The sequence below is a fragment of the Panthera onca genome, chromosome C1 (assembly GCF_046562875.1).
Source record: "Panthera onca isolate mPanOnc1 chromosome C1, mPanOnc1 haplotype 2, whole genome shotgun sequence".
NCBI classification, from domain to species: domain Eukaryota; kingdom Metazoa; phylum Chordata; class Mammalia; order Carnivora; family Felidae; genus Panthera; species Panthera onca.
Window position 1 is genome coordinate 142846717 of NC_138346.1, and position 22358 is coordinate 142869074.

The 22358-nt window shown below is 37.9% G+C and overlaps 2 protein-coding genes, 1 long non-coding RNA gene and 2 other non-coding genes across 5 annotated transcripts in view; 2 read left to right on the forward strand and 3 right to left on the reverse strand.

Annotated features, from left to right (window-relative positions):
• Nucleotides 1-6983, forward strand: part of DIPK1A (divergent protein kinase domain 1A) — a 107538-nt gene extending 100555 nt beyond the window's left edge. Inside the window, exons 4-5 of the mRNA XM_078451653.1 lie at nt 3534-3710; nt 4970-6983. Of these exons, the coding sequence (XP_078307779.1) occupies nt 3534-3710; nt 4970-5782 (990 nt within the window). The 3' untranslated portion in view covers nt 5783-6983. The remainder of the gene's footprint in view (nt 1-3533; nt 3711-4969) is intronic.
• A 248-nt stretch (nt 6984-7231) lies between these two features.
• Nucleotides 7232-16261, reverse strand: RPL5 (ribosomal protein L5). Its single transcript, XM_060624651.3, has 8 exons — nt 16147-16261; nt 15099-15168; nt 14899-15014; nt 13625-13759; nt 11865-12067; nt 10606-10783; nt 7832-7920; nt 7232-7402 (listed from the first exon to the last, which is right to left on the reverse strand). Exons 1-8 carry the CDS (start codon nt 16147-16149, stop codon nt 7303-7305), a joined length of 894 nt encoding a protein of 297 aa, XP_060480634.1. The 5' UTR covers nt 16150-16261; the 3' UTR covers nt 7232-7302.
• Nucleotides 7610-7746, reverse strand: LOC132674077 (small nucleolar RNA SNORA66). Its single transcript, XR_009608387.1, has one exon. It is a non-coding gene; the product is annotated as a small nucleolar RNA SNORA66 (small nucleolar RNA).
• On the reverse strand, nt 10854-10949 carry LOC132674067 (small nucleolar RNA SNORD21). The gene has a single exon (XR_009608380.1). It is a non-coding gene; the product is annotated as a small nucleolar RNA SNORD21 (small nucleolar RNA).
• Nucleotides 16262-16286: 25 nt separating the features above from the next.
• Nucleotides 16287-22093, forward strand: LOC144617226 (uncharacterized). Its single transcript, XR_013557496.1, has 2 exons — nt 16287-16426; nt 22040-22093. It is a non-coding gene; the product is annotated as an uncharacterized LOC144617226 (long non-coding RNA).
• Nucleotides 22094-22358: the final 265 nt, after the last annotated feature.

Below are 22358 nucleotides of genomic sequence, written 5' to 3' on the forward strand. Positions count from 1 at the left end.
GTGTCTCCCTCTCTCTCTGACCCTCCCCCGTTCATGCTCTGTCTCTCTCTGTCTCAAAAATAAATAAACGTTAAAAAAAATTTAAAAAAAAAATACTACCCAACCAAAATGAATGTAATAAAAAGATCATACACTGTGACCAAATAGGATTTATTCCTGGAATGCAAGGATGGTTCAAGATACAAAAATCAATCAATTTAATACACTAGATTAACAGAATCAAGGGGAAAAAAACCCTGGGATCATCTCAGTTGATGCAGGAAAAAAGTATTTGACAAAATTCAGTACCCTTTCATGATAAAAATACTCAACAAAGCAGGAATTAGAAGGCAACTACAACATAATAAAATCCATATATGAAAAATCCACAGCTAATTTCATACTTGATGGTGAAAGTCTGAAAGCTTTTCCTTTAAATTCAGGAACAAGGCAAGAATGCCCACTGTTGCCACCTGTATTCAAAACAGTACTGGAAGTTCTAGCCAAACAGACAAGTAAGAGAAATTTTAAAAGGCATCCAAATTAGAAAGGAAAAAGTAAAATTATTTATGTATGCAGATGACATGATCTTTTATATAAAAAATCTTGTTTTGGTAGAAAAACCTTTTATATAGAAAAAAATTGTTAAGCTAATTAATTCAGCAAAGTAGCAGGAAGCAAAGTCAACACATAAAAACCAGTTGTATTTCTATACACTAACAATGAACAATCCACAAAGGAAATTAAGAAAACCATTTACAATAGCATCAAAAAGAATAAAGTACCTAGGAATTAACATAACCAAGGAGGTAAAGGACTTGTACAATGATAACTTCAAAGCATTGTTGAAAGAATTAAAGACATAAACAAATGGAAACATATCCCATGTTCATGAATTGAAAGACTTAGTATTGTTAATCTCTTTCAAAATCCTGATGACATTTTTTGCAGAAATAGAAAAACCCACCCCAAAATTAAAAAGGAATCTCAAATAACCCCAAATAGCAAAACAGTCTTGAAAAAGAACTACAGAGCTGGAGGATTCATATTTCCTGATTTCAAAACTTACTATATAAAGGGGTGCCTGGGCGGCTCAGTCGGTTAAGCGTCCAGCTTTGGCTCAGGTCAAGATCTCACAGTCCATGAGTTCGAGCCCTGCATCATGCTCTCTGCTGTCAGCACAGAGCCTGATTCAGATCCTCTCTCTGTGTCCCTTCCCCACTCACTTGCTGTCAAAAATTAAAAAATAAACAAACATTAAAAAAATACTACACAGCTACAGTAATCAAAACAATGTTTACTGGAATAAAGATAAACATATAGATCAATAGAGTAGAGAGCCTAGAAATAAGCACCCACATATCTGATCAAGTAATTTTTGACAAGAGTGCTATGACCATTCAATAGAGAAAGGAGTCTTTTCAACAAATGGTGCTGGGAAAACTGGATATCCACATGCAAAAGAATGAAGTTGGACCCTTACCTAATGCCATATGCAAAAATTAAGTCAAAACATATTAAAGACTAAAATGTAAGAACTGAAACCATAAAACTCTTAGAAAAAATATAGGGCAGGGGCACCTGGGTGGCTCAGTCTGTTAAGTGTCCGACTCTTGATTTTACCTCAGGTCATGATCTCATAATTTGTGAGTTCGGCCCTGTGTCAGGCTCTGCACTCACAGCACAGAGCCGGCTTGGGATTCTCTCTCCCTGTCTCTCTGCCCTTCCCCCTGCCCTGTCTCAAAAATGAATAAATAAACATTAAAAAAATTTTTTAAATATAGGGCAAAAGCTTCATGACATTGGATTTGGCAATGATTCCTTGGCTCTGACACCAAAGGCACAGGCAACAAAAGAAAAAGAGACAAATTGTACTTCAGAAAAATTTAAAATTTTGTGCATCAAAGGGCGCCTGGGTGGCTCAGTTGGTTAAGCATCCGACTTTGGCTCAGGTCATGATCTCATGGTTTGTGAGTTTGAGCCCTGCATCAGGGTCTGTGCTGAGCCTGGAGCCTGCTTCAGATTCTGTGTCTCCCTCTCTCTCTGCCCTTCCCCCACTCATGCTTTGTCTCTCTCTGTCTCTCAAAAATAAATAAATGTTTAAAAAAATTTTGTTTTGGGGCGCCTGGGTGGCTCAGTTGGTTAAGCGTCCGACTTCGGCTCAGGTCACGATCTCACGGTATGTGAGTTCGAGCCCCGCGTCGGGCTCTGTGCTGACTGCTCAGAGCCTGGAGCCTGTTTCAGATTCTGTGTCTCCCTCTCTCTCTGACCCTCCCCCGTTCATGCTCTGTCTCTCTCTGTCTCAAAAATAAATAAACGTTAAAAAAAAAAATTTTTTTTGTTTTAATTTTGTGCATCAAAAGAATATCAATAGAGTAAAAAGCAAATCCACAGAATGAGAGAAAACATTTGCAAATCATGTATCTGATAAGACGTTAATATCCAGAATATATAGAGAACTTCTAAAACTCAACAACAAAACAACCATATTTAAAAATGTACGAAGGACTTGAATAGGCATTTCTTAAAAAAAAAAAAAAAAAAAAAAAAGATACACAAATGGCCAATAAGTACATGAAAAGATGCTCAGCATCACTTGATCTTAGGGAAATGCAAATCAAAATCACAATGAGATACCACTTCACACCCATTAGGATGGCTACTATCCAAAAAATGGAAATTGACAAGGGTTGGTAAGGATGGAGAGAAATTGGGAACCCTTGTGCACTATTGGTGGGAATGTGATATGGCACAGCCATTGCAAAAAGCAATATAGCAATTCCTCAAAATATTAAACATAGAATGATTTTATGATCCAGCAATTTCACTTCTGGGTATATACCTTAACAAATTGAAAGCAGAGTCTTTATAAAAGATATCTGTACAACAATGTTCATATCAGCATTATTCACAGTAGCTACAATGAGGAAGCACTCAAGTGTCTATCAGCAGGTGAACAGAAATGCAAAATGTGGTATATACATATGGGTTATTAGCTTTAAAAAGGAAGAAATTCTGATACATGCTAATACATGGATGAATCTTGAGGACATTATGCTAAGTGAAATAAGCCAGTCACAAAAAGACAAGTTTTGTATTGTTCCATTTATAGGAGATACTTAGATTAGTTAAAACTGTAAAGACAGAAAATAGAATGGTGATGTCAGAGGCTGGGGTGGGTGAGGAGGGGGAGCAGGGAGTTATTATTTAATGAGTATAGAGTTTAACTTTTATGAGATGAAGAGTTCTGCAGATCGATGGTGGTGATGGCTGCACAACATTGTGAATGTAATACCAAAGTGGTTAAGATTGTAAATTTTATGTTTTTAATATTTTGCCACAATTTAAAAACTGGAAAAAATAAAATTCATCATGGTCAAAAATATATGTATTTAAGCACGCATAGCTTTTATAACCTAAAAAAGTTATGGACAAAAGCTCAATCCTAATGTTTTGTTACTTTGTGTGTTTTTATAAGAAGAAGACACTAAAAATACAGTGGTAAAATTTTCTACTTAGCCTAAAGAATAATTTGTCATTCTTTTTTCATATAGATGTATTTAGGGATTTGGGGTAATCTACCAGGTGTTGTGAAATGTCAAATGGAACAAGCACTTCATCTTGATTTTGGGACTGAATTGGAACCAAGGAAAGAAATAGTGCTATTTGATAAGCCAACTAGGGGAACAACTGTACAGAAATTCAAAGAAATGGTCTACAGTCTCTTTAAAGTAAGTATATCCATTCACATGTTGTTAGTGTGAGGCAGTATATTCTTCTGGAAGAGTTGGTAAGACCTCATCCTAAGCCACAAAAATGTTGGTATTCTTTAACCTATATCAAGGTCTCCATCTTGAGGAAATAATTCAAACAAAATGTGTGGAAGATGTTTATATTAACATTATTTATGATAGCTAAAAATATCCAGATATGAAAGGGGAATTCATTAAATTGATGAGCTGCTCTATAGTTTGACACTGTAACTGGTATACATTATTAAAGATGGGGGAGGGGATAAAATTAGTATACATACCCTGATTGCAAATTATTTCTCAAAGATTTAAAGAAATATTCATACAAAGATTAAATATATTAAAAGATAAAAATAGTTACAATTTTGGAAAGAATCTCTTTTTATTGCTGTCATATTTTCACTCAAAATCTTTTTTTTCTGGTTACTGGTTGACTTAGTTAAACATTCGACTAGTGGTTTTGGCTCAGGTCACGATCTTGCAGTTCATGGGTTCTAGCCCCACATCGGGCTCTACGCTGAGAGTGTGGAGCCTGCTTGGGATTCTCTCCCCCTGCCTCTGCCCTTCCCCTACTCACACTTCCTCTTTCTCTCAAAATAAATAAGTTTTTTAAAAAATCTTTCTTTTCTTTGAACAGTTTACATTTTCAGACTATTTATCCCAAGAATCTTCATGGGGAAATACTTTTTTTTTTTTTAATTTTTATTTAATAAACACCCAACCTGGGACTTGAACTCACAACCCCAAGATCAAGAGCTGCACACCCCTCCAACTGAGCCAGCCGGGAGCCCCAATACTTTTTAACCTTCATCATTGGAATGATATAACTTGAACAAAATAGTTCTATTAATGTATTTAACTACAAAATAGGAGAAAATAATTTTCCATTGACCCACATTATAACTTTGGATATGAGCACATTACACTGCAATTTTGCAAGTCAGTGTATAAATAAGACAAAACTAATACTTAGTGTCTTGGATAACTGTATTTATCTATAGGGCCCAAGGGGCTAATGGAAGCTAGGGTGGCCATTTCTTAAAAAAATATATACTTAATGAAGTGGGTTTTACTATAATTATATAAAGCATACTTATTCACTTAGTAAGCATTATATTTGGAGATGTATTAAGTTCCTTTATGGAGATTCAGTAATAAGATCATTACTTAGCATAGTAATCCTGTAAAGTTAGTATGTATATTATATGTGAGGTATTTTTCATTCCTTATACACATAGGCAAAGTTGGGTGACCAAGGAAACCTCTCTGAACTGGTTAATCTCATCTTGACGGTGGCTGATGGAGACAAAGATGGCCAGGTTTCCTTGGGAGAAGCAAAGTCAGCATGGGCACTTCTTCAACTAAATGAATTTCTTCTCATGGTGATACTTCAAGATAAAGAACATACCCCCAAATTAATGGGATTCTGTGGTGATCTCTATGTGATGGAAAGTGTTGAATATACCTCTCTTTATGGAATAAGCCTTCCATGGGTCATTGAACTTTTTATTCCATCTGGGTTCAGAAGAAGCATGGATCAGTTGTTCACACCATCATGGCCTAGAAAGGCTAAAATAGCCATAGGACTTCTGGAATTTGTGGAAGATGTTTTCCACGGCCCGTATGGAAACTTCCTCATGTGTGATATTAGTGCCAAAAACCTAGGATATAACGATAAGTATGATTTGAAAATGGTGGACATGAGAAAAATCGTGCCAGAGACAAACCTGAAAGAACTTATAAAGGATCGCCACTGTGAGTCTGATTTGGACTGTGTTTATGGCACGGATTGTCGAACTACCTGTGATCAGAGTACAATGAAGTGTACTTCAGAAGTGATACAACCAAACTTGGCAAAAGCCTGTCAGTTACTCAAAGACTACCTACTGCGTGGTGCTCCAACTGAAATTCGTGAAGAATTGGAAAAGCAACTTTATTCTTGTATTGCTCTCAAAGTCACAGCAAATCAAATGGAAATGGAACATTCTTTGATACTAAATAACCTAAAAACGTTACTGTGGAAGAAAATTTCCTACACAAATGACTCTTAGTTCATTTGGACATCGTGACCATCATAGGAAACTTAACAATTCTAAGGAAAAATTTTGAGCATTAAAAAAATGGCTTCTGACTCAAATCCTTTCCAGTTATACGAAACCCCTTTTCCCTGGTTTTAAGAAGCCATCATCTTAAGATACATATTGATTGCTTGAAGGAATGGCAGGAGGTATAGGATGAACTGATCCAAAGATTAATTCCTGCATTAGAAGCCCTGGTACCTTTCTTCCCAGTACATTCACTGTGTTAACTATTTTGACTAATGACCTAAAATAATGCTGTGAAAAGCCTCATCCCATAAACAGAGTATTTCGTAGATTTTACTTAAGCCAAAATACCATTGCTGGAAACATTGCAATGAAGCTGCTGTTTAAAAAAAAAATATATATATATATATATATACGTACACTTACTGAAGTCTTAGCATGGTAAAGTTTGCACATTAACAAGAAATTAAGACTGCAAAGCAGGTAGTTACTCCTTTATAAACAGATGTTGGGTTAATAGCATGGTTTGTTGTATTTATAGACCTAAAAACATTTGTTACATGGCTTCAGAATGTTGAGTGGCTCTTATTAGCTTAAAAATAAAAATCCATCAGAAAGTGTTCTACTTGGCAATATGTAATTGCCAAGTTTAGAGGCTGAAACTGGATGAGCTTTCATCATCCTTGATTTGATGGGTCCTTTATAGTGTCAATGAGCAGTCCTTCAAAACTGACTTAAGGCCATCAACTCAATCCAAATCCACAAGTCTGAATTTGAGCTATGGGGAAGTGGGACATTAAGAGGCAGACTCTGAAATCATGGGACTTTTTAATAACAATTTTCCATTTTGAACAGTATTTCCTGTTGGCCAAAGGGCTATTTCTTAAGAGGCATGTAAATTTATTTTTCCATGTGAACTTGATATGCAAGTTAATATTTGTTCATGTTATTTTCATGTTTATTAAGATCTGGCATGTACCTTTCAACATCTCTTTTGAAGGAACCTCTTTTGAAGGAAGACCCAGTATTTTTTGCTCCAAGGTTTCACCTGATTAAAGTGAAATGTTATGTGAACTTCACTGGACAGCCTTCTCTCAAAAATTAAAGCCATTGATGAGCACGTTTTGCTTACTTTAAAATGGTGTAGTTTGAAGGTACCTTTTCTTCCCACTAACCATCTGGTTACAATAAATGAATGGAAGAAATATTTCCTAGTGGATGGTTGGTCTGTTGCTTGCCAGACTTTTTAACGGAGAGCTGTATATCATACAATTAGAGGGACAACGCCTGTCACGGAAACAGAAGCCCAAGAAGCAGGTGTGAACTTTGAGTCAATATGTAAAGTTATACTTGTTTCTTGAAGCAAACAAAAACAAAAACAACCCATCAACTCCTCTGCTTTTATATTTGACGTTATTTCTTGTAGTTTCATTAACAAGAGGTTAACACAGAAACTGCTGCTTGGTGAATAAGTTTATTATTGTCTTTATCTGAAAAATCTTCATAGAAAATTGTGGTTTGGTTTATTAGCTCTCAGCAGCCCGCTCCTGAGCTCTAAGGAAGCTTGCCTTCTTCTGAGCTACCCGGTCTTTCTTCTGGGCAAGAGACATTTTGGGACGGTTCCACCTACAAAACAGAGTAAAATTAAGAGACAAATGTGATTTTTAAAAACCATAGCTAGAGGATAAAAAATAAATATTTAACTTTGAAAAGGACAAGACTGCAACCAGGTCAAACAATCCAAATTCCAATATACCTACTTATGATCATAAGCTAACTTCCCCACACCCATTATTAAAGAGATGCATTAAAAATGCAGTTAACTGGTAGTTATACTGTACTGGGATAGAAGGGGTCAGCTCAGTAAGTAGCTTCTGAGGCTAATACATTTCTATCACCATAATTACTTTAGCAAACCTGGTTCCCCTCACTTCTGCAACATCATGCAGAGTTAGTGATCGAGTTTGCACAACTTCAGTAAGAGTCTGAGTAACACAAAACAAGGCAAGGAACTCCTCCCAACCTCTCTTAAAAAGACAACAGGAGGATGCATACCTCTTCTTTTTGACTTCTTTCTTAGGCTTCTTCTCATAGACTGGATTCTCTCGAATAGCAGCATGAGCTTTCTTATACATCTCCTCCATCTGAAAGAAAGCAAAGCAAACAGTATTTGGTTTCATTTCACATGCCCTACAACAGTCAGGTAACACTGCATTCTACTACTGGCTCTATTTCGTCCTTCTAAACCAGACTGTCAAAAGCAACTAAACTAGGTCAATGCTGGTATCTCCTATTTCTACATGTAACCCACCTTTTCTTTAAAATACTCTGACCTCCCTCCCCTACTTGCGCATTTTCAAAATAAACTTAAAAAAAAAAAAAAATAACAGAGGGCGCCTGGGTGGCTCAGTCAGTTAGATGTCTGACTCTTTAATCTCAGCTCAGGTCATGATCTCTAAAACCCTGCATCAGGCTCTGTGCTGACACTGTGGAGCCTGCTTGGAATTCTTGCTTTCTGCCACCCCCCCTTCCCATGCTCTCTCAAAATAAATACATTTTAAAAAATAAAATACTAAAAAAAAAAAAATAAAAAAAAATAAATAAATAAAATAAAATACTGTCTGACCTAAATTCTTTTTGAGAGCACGCACATGACACTTAACCAACTGAGCCACCCAGGTGCCCCTGACCTAAATTCTTTTATTCAAGTGAGAATACATGCCAAAACCAAGTATTTAAGATGTTAAGATGAAGAGTATATGGGGCCAACAAGCAATTGCTAAATTCATTTGTGTTCTCCCACATTCCCCCGATTTGTATTTTCCTTCAGTACCTGATTAGATCTTTCAATGCTATACCCAGAACTGCATACCAGGGACCTCTTCTATCTATTACTATTAGGAATCACTAGTATTTGGCAACAGTATTAGGCCTCTGTGGAAACAGAGGTTTGAATTTCCCTAGAAAACGCTGAGACACTATCCAATTAGATCTTAATGAGAATTTTGTTCTAAAATTCATCAAACAACAATGCTGTATCTCTGAACTGTTTCAATCACCACCTCCAAATAAATGACGATGGGTTCTATGGAAGACCAAGTCATGAAGCAGCTATAAAATGCCTGAATGTTCATTATCACAATATAGTAACAAGTAGAGCTCCCTAAAGAATGAGTCACAGTAATCCAAGTCTCTAAAATTACTCATTCAATATGGAGAAAATATCACTACATGCATTTATTTGTATAAAACTTAGCAAAAGACGGGGGGGGGGGGGCGGGCGCCTGGGTGGCTCAGTCGGTTAAGCAGCCGACTTCCGCTCAGGTCATGATCTTGTGGTCCGTGAGTTCGAGCCCCACGTCGGGCTCTGTGCTGACAGCTCAGAGCCTGGAGCCTCTTTCAGATTCTGTGTCTCCCTCTCTCTGACCCTCCCCCGTTCATGCTCTGTCTCTGTCTCAAAAATAAATAAACATTAAAAAAAAAAAAAAGAAACTTAGCAAAAGAAAATAATGCCAACACTTTCACTGCATGAGATCTCAACTCCCTAAATCCCTCCTCAAAGTTTCTCTTTTATTTTAGGCACTTTATGACAGCTCCCCACTGTATTTAACAAATCTATTCGATGACTTCAAGTGCAGTCATTTAATAAATCTAAGCAACTTGGTCCATTCGTTCCAGGAGAAACCAAGAGAAAATACAACCACGTACATAATGAGTTTAGGTAAAAACCACTTCCTCCTAGGGCAAGTCAAATGTCTGCAGAGGATTTCAGCAGCCATGCAGAAAAACAGGCTTCCAGAGATCAAATTAATGAGCTAGCTGGGAAAAGTACATTAGCCTAAGAGTGGTCCGGCTGAAGTACACCACATATATTAGAAAGCATTAAGAAATAGATATCTGAAAGGAGCTTAGGAATTTGGAAAGTTTTGAGCAAGTGTGACATTACCAGAGTAAGAAATGGCTTAGGAAGAAAAATTATGCAGGCCAAGTAGAATCATCACAAGTAAAAGACCTATTAACCACAGCAAATGAGGACAATGTCAATAGTAACATAAAAGCATAAATTTCTGAAAATTATCATGTACTTGAATTACCAACATAAATACTAACCTTTTCTTAGCTCCAAAACTCAAGCTATGTTTATTCAGCCCTAGACTGTGTACTAAGCATACAAATGACAGTGATCTTCAATTACAACTCTACTTAAAAGATTTTCATAACCAAAACTGTGTCAAAATGGAAACTGTTCACTAACAGAAAAGGACATTTGATATAACCTCCAATTTATATACAACTCCATAAGCTATATAATAGTTTTGTAATAATCAGTGTGATTTTTGTGTTCTGTGCCTATTATCTTCCATTACTACAATGGATTAACAGAGAGCCTTGGAGGTAAAACTTTAGGGCTCATAAATTCTTTTTTTAACGCTTATTTATTTTTGAGACACAGCGACAGAGCATGAGTGGAGGAGGGGCAGAGAGGGAGACACAGAATACAAAGCAGGCTCCAGGCTCTGAGCTCGACGCAGGGCTCAAACTCACGAACAAGATCATGACCTGACCTGAAGGACACTTAGCTGACTGAGCCACCCAGGCACCTCTACCTTGTCTGACTTTTAACTTACCCTTACCCACTATTCCAATTTTCATGTCATCCCATTTTAAGGTAAGGACAGCTCATTTGAGTCCATCTATACCTATTAACATACTCATATTCAACTTGTAGATGTTAACTGGAAATAAAACTACTAATGTACCCACCAAAACCAAGTAGTAAAGCGCTCTATAAACTAACCAATACAGGAATTTTTAGTTAAAATTTTTACCATGTCTGGAGTAACGTTGTTCTTTATGTATTGAGAGAACTGTTTTTTGTAAGCATCTTCATCTTCTTCCATTAGGTAACGCATATAATCTGCAACATTTTGACCCATGATGTGCTTCCGATGTACTTCTGCATTGAATTCCTTGCTTTCTGAATCATAACCAGGGAATCGTTTGGTACTAAAACAAAGTTTTTCATTTTAGTATGTAATGATTGAAATCAGTTCACTAGCAGGAATTCACTTCAGTAGCTGCCATCAGTCCCGTCTTGAAACAATTAATTGCATCATATGCAACCAAAGGACCAACTACTGACTGCTCAGTTAGTGGGATATCATCATTCAGCAGCTGATCTCTGAATTCCCAGATAGAAGAGAAAATCATGCCACAAACACCTTTAAAAGTCACAAAATGAATCAAGTTTCTACCACTATCAAGTTAGTTTTCCGTATTAGTATAGGAAATGGTTTCAAAACTGTTCCCCCCCAAACCCTAGAATTTCTCAGTGGTGCCTCAGAGTACATGGGGATAAGTGATTTGTTCAAGACCACATCTAATAGGTGCTTTGCAAGAGATCTGCATGTCCCACCATTATAAAAGTTCCAGTTAGGTTACATTTCATAGGCTAACCTCTCCAACGCCAAAACCTATAGCCAGATAAAATTTTGGTTAAGTCACCAACTACTTAAATAACCTTACGAGGCTAATAATAAATCATGTCTTAAAGATGCATCTATTCAACAATAACAAAAATCATTAACTTAAACTAAAGGAACTACCAAATTAAAATCACCTACTTAGCCTCTAATGATCTACAATCTTATTTCCAGTGGAAAGTTTGGGAATTTATCTTAAGCCTTTTCTCAAAATCTTTTCCTGGAGTTGACAGTTTCCCATAACTGAATAAAGCAATTTTCATTCTGAATGAAAAGAAAATGCACTGGGAGGGGAGTGAACTTGAATTCCTCATTTCTAACCAAAACTAAGCCACAACACAAAAGCTAGTGGTTTCAACCCTGGCTTTTCTGCTACTGGCTCTAAAACCTTGAACGAATCATTTACCTCTGAACCTCAGTCTCATTTATGAAATACGTTACAATTCCTTCCTGCCCTGCCAGGTTCCTTTTGCATAGTATTAAGCATATAGCAGGTACACAATGATAGCTTCCTATTATTTTAATTGATTCAGTAATCTCCAGAGTCCAACCAGTTAGAAATGGAAATACTGGAGTCTAAACAATGAAGATTTGAATACTATTACCTGTGAGGAATAGACAAGCCTCCATCCACAGCTCCCTTGAGGGCCCCAAAAACTTTATTTCCAGTAGTAGTTCTGGCAAGACCTGCATCCAAATAGCAGGTGAAGGCACCAGGTTGACCATCAATGCTTTCCACATTGTATTCATCTCCAGTCACTTCTACTTGGCCTTCATAGATCTTATCCATGCCAAACCTATTGAGAAGCTATTAACAAAAAAGCCAGTCTAAATATATTTAAACAATTCTAACATCCAATCACAACATTAATGACCTGACGAGAAGAAAAAATTTCCTTCCAATTCACTTATCCCTTTGTACCAACTTACTTTTAAATATTAAGATGCTACAAAAAGAAACTTCAGACCTTCGAATTTATAACAATTTTGTCTTGTAGCTTCTGTACCTTTGCTACATGTCCATACTTGATTTATGTAGCCATCAATTAAGATGTAACCATGCTGTATGTATCTACTCAAGGGAGATATTCTCCACATTTCTTCAGTCTTATTTGGCTACAATAAAATTCAACTATTTATGTTATCACACATGTAGTTTTGATTAATTTAATTAAAATCTTAGGAGGAGGATCCTGGGCAGAAGAGAACATCTGGAGAGCTCTACTCTCCAAAGACATTACATCAATAAGGGTGACTCCTCTGCTAGTACATCTAACTAGAACTTCACCACAAGCAGTGTGAGTTTGTACCACATTGTTCTCATATATAAGGACGATGCTTCCCACTCCTACTCAAGCATATTTATAACCAATGAAAATGTGGGTCCTTGGGGCGCCTGGGTGGCTCAGTCGGTTAGGAGTCCGACTTCGGCTCAGGTCACGATCTCGTGGTCCGTGAGTTCGAGCCCCGCGTCGCGCTCTGTGCTGACTGCTCAGAGCCTGGAGCCTGTTTCACATTCTGTGTCTCCCTCTCTCTCTGACCCTCCCCCGTTCATGCTCTGTCTCTGTCTCAAAAATAAATAAACCTTAACAAAAAAAAAAAAAAAAAAAGTGGGTCCCTAACAATGACGCATGCTTAACATTTCCAATGCAAAACAAGATCGGTAACAGGAAACAAAAGGCAAAAAAAATCACATTTGCATCTACTTTCCACGTATTATAGGAAATGATGCCACCCAAAGGCAAAAATGATTAAAAAAACTGAATCCCATACCCATGCCTGCTCACCCTCCCCAAATTTAAAACATTGTTTCTCAAAATTAACATGTGTATAACCTGGACATCCTATTATAGATTCCAGGAGTGAGGAGTGCAGCCTGCATTTTAAATGTGCACTGATGGTCAGAAAATCTATACCTCTGAATAAAGGTCTGCAACATCCAACAAGGCAATAATTAACCTACAGATGGCTATTTAAAATTGTTTAAATTCAGTGCTTGCTTCAGCAGCACATATACTAAAATTGTTTGAATTCAGTTCCTCAACAGCACCAGCCACATTTCATGTGCTCAACATCCACATGTGGCTAGTGGCTATCATTCTTTGGTTTATACTCTAGTGATCTAGATCCACCCCACACGGTAAAAAAAACAAAACCTATCTCCCCAGAGTACTAGAAAACTGTGTAGTCTCAAACTTTGTATTTATAAAATTGTCTTCCCTGATGATGACCTTGTAAGCAACAGCACAACAACAGGCACTTCCCAGAAGCCACAGCTGAGAGTATCTTATTCATGTGTGAACATCTACCTGGCAGACAACTCTTAACAATGAGTTGTAAAACATCAAAGTTATCTTCTACATACCCTGCGGGCCAGCAGCAGGCCAGTACAATATGCTGCAGCATAATTTGTCAGGCCAACCTTCACACCATACTTTGGGAGTTCATGAGCATACGCTGCACAAACTATCATGTCTCCTTCTATACGGGCATAAGCAATCTGTAAGAGAAAAAACCAGATTAGTAATCTGTATTTTCAATTGTTTGATTACTTGTCCTAGGTGCCTTCTTTTTCAAAGGACTTAAAAAAAAAAGAAAAAGCCGGACACAAATTACAACACTTAGAACCTGTCTTTGTTAACCTTACCAATGGGAGTTTATGGTTTGGTCAACTATAGCAGATAGGTTTTCTGTAAATGTTTGTCATAATATCACAAATTGAACTAAAAGTACCACACATACATTGAACATCAAAATGCCTTTGGAATAAAACTGTTGTTCTTTCCAAATACTGAAAAGACTTAGCTGCATTAGTCAATGGATTAAAGAGGCATCATGAAAAAGTCAAAAAAGGAATCTATCATTATTTCAAACATCTTTTGAACTAAGCATAGCTAGGTCCAACAATGCTTCTAATACCTAATGTTTAGTTATCTGAACTTAGGGATGAAAGAACTGTTAGTTTGCCCAGAAAACAGAGGTGTGCCTGCAAAAGCTCAGCAAATCATTAACTGTGAAAAATTTTCCCTAAATGTAAAAGCCCAGAAAACTAGCTTCTAGGAGCAAACTACCATTTTCTGGATGTCTTTTATGGGAAAGACACCTTCATACAGATTTATCAAAGCCTATTTCAAGCAATGAACAGAAATAAAAACAATCTTAAAAGCCTAATTTAACCTCCACAACTATCTCTTCAATAAGCAGTGGTATTGTGGCATATGAGGCCATACAGCACAAGTCAGGATTTAGTCCGTTAACAAATTCTATTACTCTCTTGGAACTGGAAAATGCAAGAACATACTTGGCCTCAAATTTATCCTCCTACCCCTTCAAGAATAGTATATACCCTAGATTTCTCCAATCCTCTCCCCCACCATTAGAAAATGGGATTAAACTAGTTTGGTCAGGATTGTCAAACATGGCCAATTTTTCAGTTGAGTATTTTAATGTACCAATCCCTCCCGTGCTCCAACTTCAGGCCTACTAAAAGAAAAACACTACTCAATGTTTTTAAAATGCCAGGCACTAGAGAGCCTCTAATCCATACATGTGTTTTGCCCCCCAAGTACAACTTCTCCAGCATTCAGTTAAAGAGGGTGAGGTTTACCATCTGTTGCTTGAGTTCTGAATACAACTTACCTGACAAATGATATCTCTGTTGGTTACGCGAACTATCATCCTGTATTTAGGTGTGTTGTACTTATTTTTATCCTGAATTACCAAGCGTTTCCGGGCATAGTAATCAGTTTTACCCTCTGGGGGGGAAAAAAAAGCAATTTAAGAAAGTCTGTTCCACTGCAGAATCTTCTAATATTGTGAACATGAGTAACTGACCATACCTCGTCTTCTTCTAAATTTCACTTGGTATCTCTTGAAGTAAGCCTTATTCTTGACAACTTTAACAAACCCCTTTAAGAATAAAAGAACATTATTAAAACTTTGATAAATGGCTTACGATATTTTTGATATCTGCGCTAACTCTGTAACAAAACAACACTTCAAGAGTGAATCCACACAACTGTCACTTTTGTAGAGTCCAGTTTCTCAAACCAGAGGGTCAAGACTCACTTTTTCTACCTCCCATCAATCACTTTTCCAAAGCATTGCTCTAGACAGCAATCTTGCCTAACGTCAGTTTGTTCCAAACACCATACGTCTCATTTTGAGAACCTAACCTCGTATTTCCTGCACTGTCCACGCACGTTTTCCAAAAGCCTCAATTACTTGCCACAAAACTCATCTGGTCAAGGGCATACTTAGCAATTACTCCCGATTAAAAGAGCACTATCCCCCTCGAACCAAAGCAACGCCCCATCCCCCAAATCATTAAAAACTAGTGCCAGCAACAGTCTAGAGACAGAGGCAGGAGGCACCTACCAACTAAAGGAGCTTTCTTTCGGGGCTCAGAAAAGCCACAGCCTCCAGGCTGACTGTTAAGTTTAAAAGCCACCTCTGGAAGACCCACCGACCCAAGACTCTCCCGAAAAAACCACGGAGCAGTCAGGGCTGGATGAGTCCGAGGAGCCGCAGCCCATCTCCACTCAGGCATCCCCAGCTACTCACGGGACCGACTGCATGCAATCTTCCCCACCTGCTGGTGCCCCTTCGGACAAGCCGGCACTATCCCCGCAGCCTGTCTACGAAAATCATCCCCCTCCTCAATCCGCCGCCCCGGCTCCTGATTTTCTTCGTCAACCCCTCCCCCAAGCTTGCGCGCCGGGCGGCAGCCATTAAGGCCACGCTGGGAGCGGCAGCCCTACCTCAGCAGAGCCCACTATCGAACGCCATCCAACCCCAGCGCCGCGCGAAACGGATCCTAGGCTGGCGTTTGAGCAAGGACAGGGAACCCCCGTGCATCCGTAGCCCCGATTCCAGATATCCACTCACCATCCTGCGGAACAGAGACCGGCGTCCGCGGCTCGCCACAGACCAGCAGGCCCAGCAGCGCTCCGCGGGGGGAAAAGGCCTCAGTCCGTGCGCAGGCGCAGTATGTAGCACTGATGATCACGCGAGCGACGTATGGAAGAGAGAGCGCGCCGGCCCTAGGCGTGCGGAGTACTGCCCCCATCTGGCGGGAGGACCGATGCTGGACTTCGCCGGTCAGTAACAAACCTTCAAAGCCACCGAGTCCCCAAACTCCTGGCTGGAAATCCGGTTGGGATAGGCGGTAAGTAGCAGGGAGGATTATAGAAGTTGTCAGTTTCATATGCTAAGAAGTTGTTTCGTAACGAACATATATGACTTTGTAAATAGGAAAAAAAGTTTAAAATTAAATAGAATATATTTGCTGTGGAGCTCGTTTGCACCCTCCAGGACTCTACCTCCTGAACCTGGACTACTCATCCGGGTCCAGGTCATACAGGATCTCTTCAGGAAGCCTTGTCCCAGTACTTCAAACCTGAGTGAGGAAGGAGCCTCTCTTCTGCCTTCCCACAGCACCTTCAAATCTGCTTCAGCCTACCCTCCCCTGTAAACACCCTGAGGGTGGGCCCTGAAGTCCCAGTTCACCCTTCAATTGCCTAGCACAATGCTGGCATTCAGTAAGTGCTTGGTGTTTGTTAAATGGTAAAAGAACTACTTACTGCACCCCTTTACTTCCATCATCTTTCTTGATCCCTGACAGCTTCATTCTTTTTCCCTCCATCACTCTGAGCTAGTCAGCTTAATTTTTCTCTGTAAGTACTTTTTTTTTCATTCTCTCAAAACTAATTGAAATTAAGGAATAAGCTGTTCCCTTTCCGTGTTCTACACACGCAAACTGAGGAGAACCGATCAACAAGCACCAACCAAACAAAAAAGTGCCTCAAGAGAAAGTACTCCCTTACCTAATAGCATTTCAAAGGTGGTCGTTGGGCTATTGCACGAGAATCATTTGAGTACTGGTTAAAATGCAGATATCTGAATATCCCACCTTTCCTGAATCAAACTTGCTGGTTTGGTCCCAGGAATCTCAATTTTTAATTTGGCCTCAATCTCAATCAATGCAGGAGGTCTCAGGAAAGCAGAAAACAAATCTTATTTTGTCCAGTAATGGAATTTACTGATGCTACCAGGAAAAGAAAGCGAATTACTTACCAGCACAGCTGCTTAAAATATTCCCATCTTCAGAATGAGTGTTAACTCTATACCCCCATCATTCAAAATTTAAACTTACTCTTGGGAAGTGAATGTACATATAATTAATCTAGCAGGAAAAAATCAGTGTGCAAACTGCTCAATATCAGAGCAGGGAGGTTCTGTCAAACAGAATGACAAGGTTAAGTGGCTCCAAAAAACTGCCACTGGACTAAACTAAAATTATGATACTAATTTCCTCTGGTTTCATTTGTAACTTCTTATATAACAGGAAAAATGTACATCGAGTCCACTCTGGCCAATGTCAACAGAGCTTTCAAGGAGAAATGTTAAAACATTTCACGGACAAGTGTGGTTCAATCTTTGCCAAGTGGCTTCTGGAAGTATAAGGAAAGAAGTATATAACTTATATTTATAGAAAATAAAGATCTTCATTTTGGTGTTTCATTAATTTATTAGCCTCTGAAAGGTGCCACATGTCTTTTTCAGGCCCTGCTTACTCTGGAGGGTGGAAGGATCAGAAGGGAAATCTACCTGGAAATAGGCCCACCCCTAATTTTACACGTTTTAGGGCAAGAGTATGTATGAAGGCCCACATATCATGCAGCTGAATATTTAGAAGTTATGAAGCAACCTAACACATTGTTGAATTAAACATTGTTTTATCCTCCTTGTACTTCTTCTTATGTTATTAGTCTTCATAACAACAAAATTAAAAATATATGCCCCTATTGCCTTTGGCTGCAGCTGGGGGTCTATAGCAAGTGTTGGCTGGCTCAGCCAGTGCAGATGGTGATACCAGGAGCCAGGGGAACTTGTTTAGCACCCTTACCTAACATAATCTTGTTCAAGTGGTAAAAGTTAAAATTCACCAGCAATGGACCAGTCAACGTTTTGTGCCTCCTGATATGATGCATTGAGAAGAACACAGAAGTTACTTGCTACCAAATTTATGTAATTTAATCTAATTACATAATTTAACTATTCTGATATGTGATGAACTGCAAACAAACTCAAACTGAGGGACATTCTACAAAGTAAGTGGTCTGTATTCCTCAGAAATTACAAAATCATGATGGCTAAGGCCAGACTGAAAGAGACCAAAGTGATTTAACAGCTGAATGAAGTATGTGATCCTGGAACACATCCTGGATGAAAAAGAAGATGAAAAGGAAGACTTTAATTTCTTTTGTACAAAGGACATTCTCAGAACAATCAATGACATTTGAATGGAGTCTGTGGATTAGATGGATTAGATGGTAGTAATAGATCAATGTTAACTTGATAGGTACACCATGGTTATCTATAGGTGTTCTTGATTTTTAGGAAATATACTCTGAACTATTTTGAAGTAATGGGCATTATGTTTGCAACTGACACTCAGTGTATGGCTCAGGATAAAACCACATGTGTGTGAATACACATACACATATATGTTTGTAAAGAGGAAAAACAATAAAGCAAATATGTTAAAATGTTAACAATGGGGAATCTGGGAAAAAGACATATGGAAATTCTTTGTACTATTCTTACAAACAATTTGTGATTGTGAATTTATTTCAAAATAAAAACTAAAACAACAATTCTTGCTGGAGTGGGAAATACTTTTTATGATTTGAAATGAGAGTGAACTCAATTTTATGCTATATGTCAAACATATATTACAAATAGAAACTCAGCAATTTTATTTATTGTAGTGATGGTTTCACACCAAAATACGAAAAGATTTCTATGATGTTACCCATATATTATGATTTTGAGATAACTACTTACTGCCCTAATCAGCTGGTTCTGTACTGTTACCAACTTTAATAATTATAATCAAAAACATCTTAAGTTATTTCAAAATGTTTTTTTCTTTGCAATTGACTTTTGCTTTATTTGAACTTATACACTGAAGGATAGCAAATAGTATGAACTACCTTATGGTTGGATACCCTTAATTGATATTAATCCATTAGAAACATTTTAAACATTCTAAACCTATACTTTTATGTAGGAAAAACTAATTATCCTCCCTCAATAAAAGAATAAACTTTCTTTTTAAAATATAAATCTGTGGTTTTTATGGAACTGAAAGTCAGTAAAATATCAAAGGCAACCAAACATAATTATGATCACCACCATAATTATGTCTGGGTGTTCTGTTGATAAGCTATTGATGTTTGAATGACTGATAAGATAAAGACATACAAAATTAATGAATTTATTGCATAAAAGTTCTGTTTCATATCTTCATTTCAGCAAAATTTCTATGTTGTTATCACTAAGATACCACACCATTTGTGTTCTACAGATAGTAATGCCAACTTGGACAGTCTTTCTTGGGTCATTGATGTGCTTATGTAATTTTTGTTAATTTCAACTAGGAGAAATTTTGTTATGCTGAAGCAAGAGAAACTGGAATTTTAAATAAAATTTATAAAACAATACACTATTTAGATTTGGAAATGAACCATGATCTTTACATATCACATTCTAACAATGTAATGATGTCATATAAGATAAATTATTATCTTCAATAGAATACAATAGAAACTATTACTAGATTTAAAAAATTGTTTAGTGTTTATTTTAAAAGAGAAAAAAGTGTGTGTGCATGTGCACACATGCAAGCAAGTGGGAGAGGGGGAGAAAGAGAGAGAGAGAGAGAGAGAGAGAGAGAGAGAATCCCAAGCAGGCTCTATGCTGTCAGTGCAGAGCCCAATGCAAGGCTCCATCCCTTGAACTGTGAGATCATGACCTGAGCTGATATCAAGAGTTGGATGCTTAACTAACTGAGCCACCCAGGTGCGCCTAGATATTTTGGTATTGTCATATAACTCACTTTTATTGTGATTTTTACTGTCTCTTACAGTAGTATCCATATCCACACACATTTTGTTATTCTTCTAATATTTCAATACTATGGTATGATAAAGAACAACAAAAATATTATGTTGCTCAATTTGCTCAAATGTTTTTACAATCAAACTATACATTGGTCTATCAAGGTCAGAAAATAATCTCCATAGAAATTAGTTTCAGGTTTATTTGTACATGTATTTTCTTCTTCACAGCCATGGAAACTTTTTTGTTTTCTTGTTCTAATTTCTTTATATTTAATTAGAATGTCACATTTATTGAATATTTCTCATGCAGTTATATTTAAATTAGAAAAAAATTATCTAGGGGTACCTGGGTGGCTCAGGGGGGTTAAGTGTCCAACTTCAGCTCAGGTAATAATCTCATGGTTCATGGGTTCGAGCCTTGTGTCAGGCTTCATGCTGGCAGTCTGGAACCTGCTTGGGATTGTCTCTCTTCCTCTCTCTCTGCCCTTCCCCAACTTGCACTTTCTCTCTCAAAAGAATAAACTTTAAAAAAAAGAAAAAATTGTCCAAAATTTTAATCCTTTTAAGAATTAGATGTGTTCGAAAAAAAAAAAAAAAAAAAAAACCTCTGGAAAACAGTGTGGAGGTTCCTCAAAAAATTAAAAATAGACCTACCCTATGACCCAGCAATAGCACTGCTAGGAATTTACCCAAGGGATACAGGAGTATTGATGCATAGGGGCACTTGTACCCCAATGTTTATAGCAGCACTCTCAACAATAGCCAAACTATGGAAAGAGCCAAAATGTCCATCAACTGATGAATGCATAAAGAAATTGTGGTTTAGGGGCGCCTGGGTGGCGCAGTCGGTTAAGCGTCCGACTTCAGCCAGGTCACGATCTCGCGGTCCGTGAGTTCGAGCCCCGCGTCAGGCTCCGGGCTGATGGCTCGGAGCCTGGAGCCTGTTTCCGATTCTGTGTCTCCCTCTCTCTCTGCCCCTCCCCCGTTCATGCTCTGTCTCTCTCTGTCCCAAAAATAAAAATAAAAAAAAAAAAACGTTGAAAAAAAAAAAAGAAAAAAAAAAAAGAAATTGTGGTTTATATACACAATGGAGTACTACGTGGCAATGAGAAAGAATGAAATATGGCCCTTTGTAGCAACGTGGATGGAACTGGAGAGTGTTATGCTAAGTGAAATAAGCCATACAGAGAAAGACAGATACCATATGGTTTCACTCTTATGTGGATCCTGAGAAACTTACCAGAAACCCATGGGGGAGGGGAAGAAAAAAAAAAAAAAAGAGGTTAGAGTGGAAGAGAGCCAAAGCACAAGAGACTCTTAAAAACTGAGAACAAACAGGGTTGATGGGGGGTGGGAGGGAGGGGAGGGTGGGTGATGGGTATTGAGGAGGGCACCTTTTGGGATGAGCACTGGGTGTTGTATGGAAACCAATTTGAAAATAAACTTCATATATTGAAAAAAAAAGAATTAGATGTGTTTGAGTTTTGAATACCTATATTACTACCAAAAGCAAGTAATACTATATATCAAATAAATAGCACAAATTCAAAATTCATTTTTCATCCAAAGACTCTGATTTGCTCTCTATTTAAACACCTTCTATTCTTGGGGCGCCTGGGTGGCTCAGGTCATGATCTCACAAATCGTGAGTTTGAGCCCCGCATCGGGCTCTGTGCTGACAGCTTAGAGCCTGGAGACTGCTTCAAATTGTATGTCTCCCTCTCTGCTCCTCCCCCGCTCATGCTCTGTCTCTCTCTCTCCTTCAAAAAAATAAATGAAAACATTTAAAAAAAATTTTAAACACCTTCTAATCTTTCACTTTACTCTTCTAGCATCTCTTTACTCACTAGCATCTCATGTCTTGTTTAAATCAGATCTACTGTTTTAACATGACGAATACCTCTGGAACCAGGAACTGGAACATGAAGGTACACAAGAAAATGGAATTGGGGCTCTACTCAGACATGAAACTTTGTTATACCAGAATTTGGGGGTGGGGTTCACATTACCACAAAGAAGGGATTTGACAAGTTAATTTGTTTTCTTTGTTTTCTTCCTCTTTCCTAAAAAAGTTTCCATTACTCAAATCCTCCTGCACTCCAAAGAGTGTCTATTTCAAATGTCAACAGCAGCACAAACCCAAAACTTCCATGACATTCAGATACAATTGCCTTTTGTTTCAAGGACATAGCA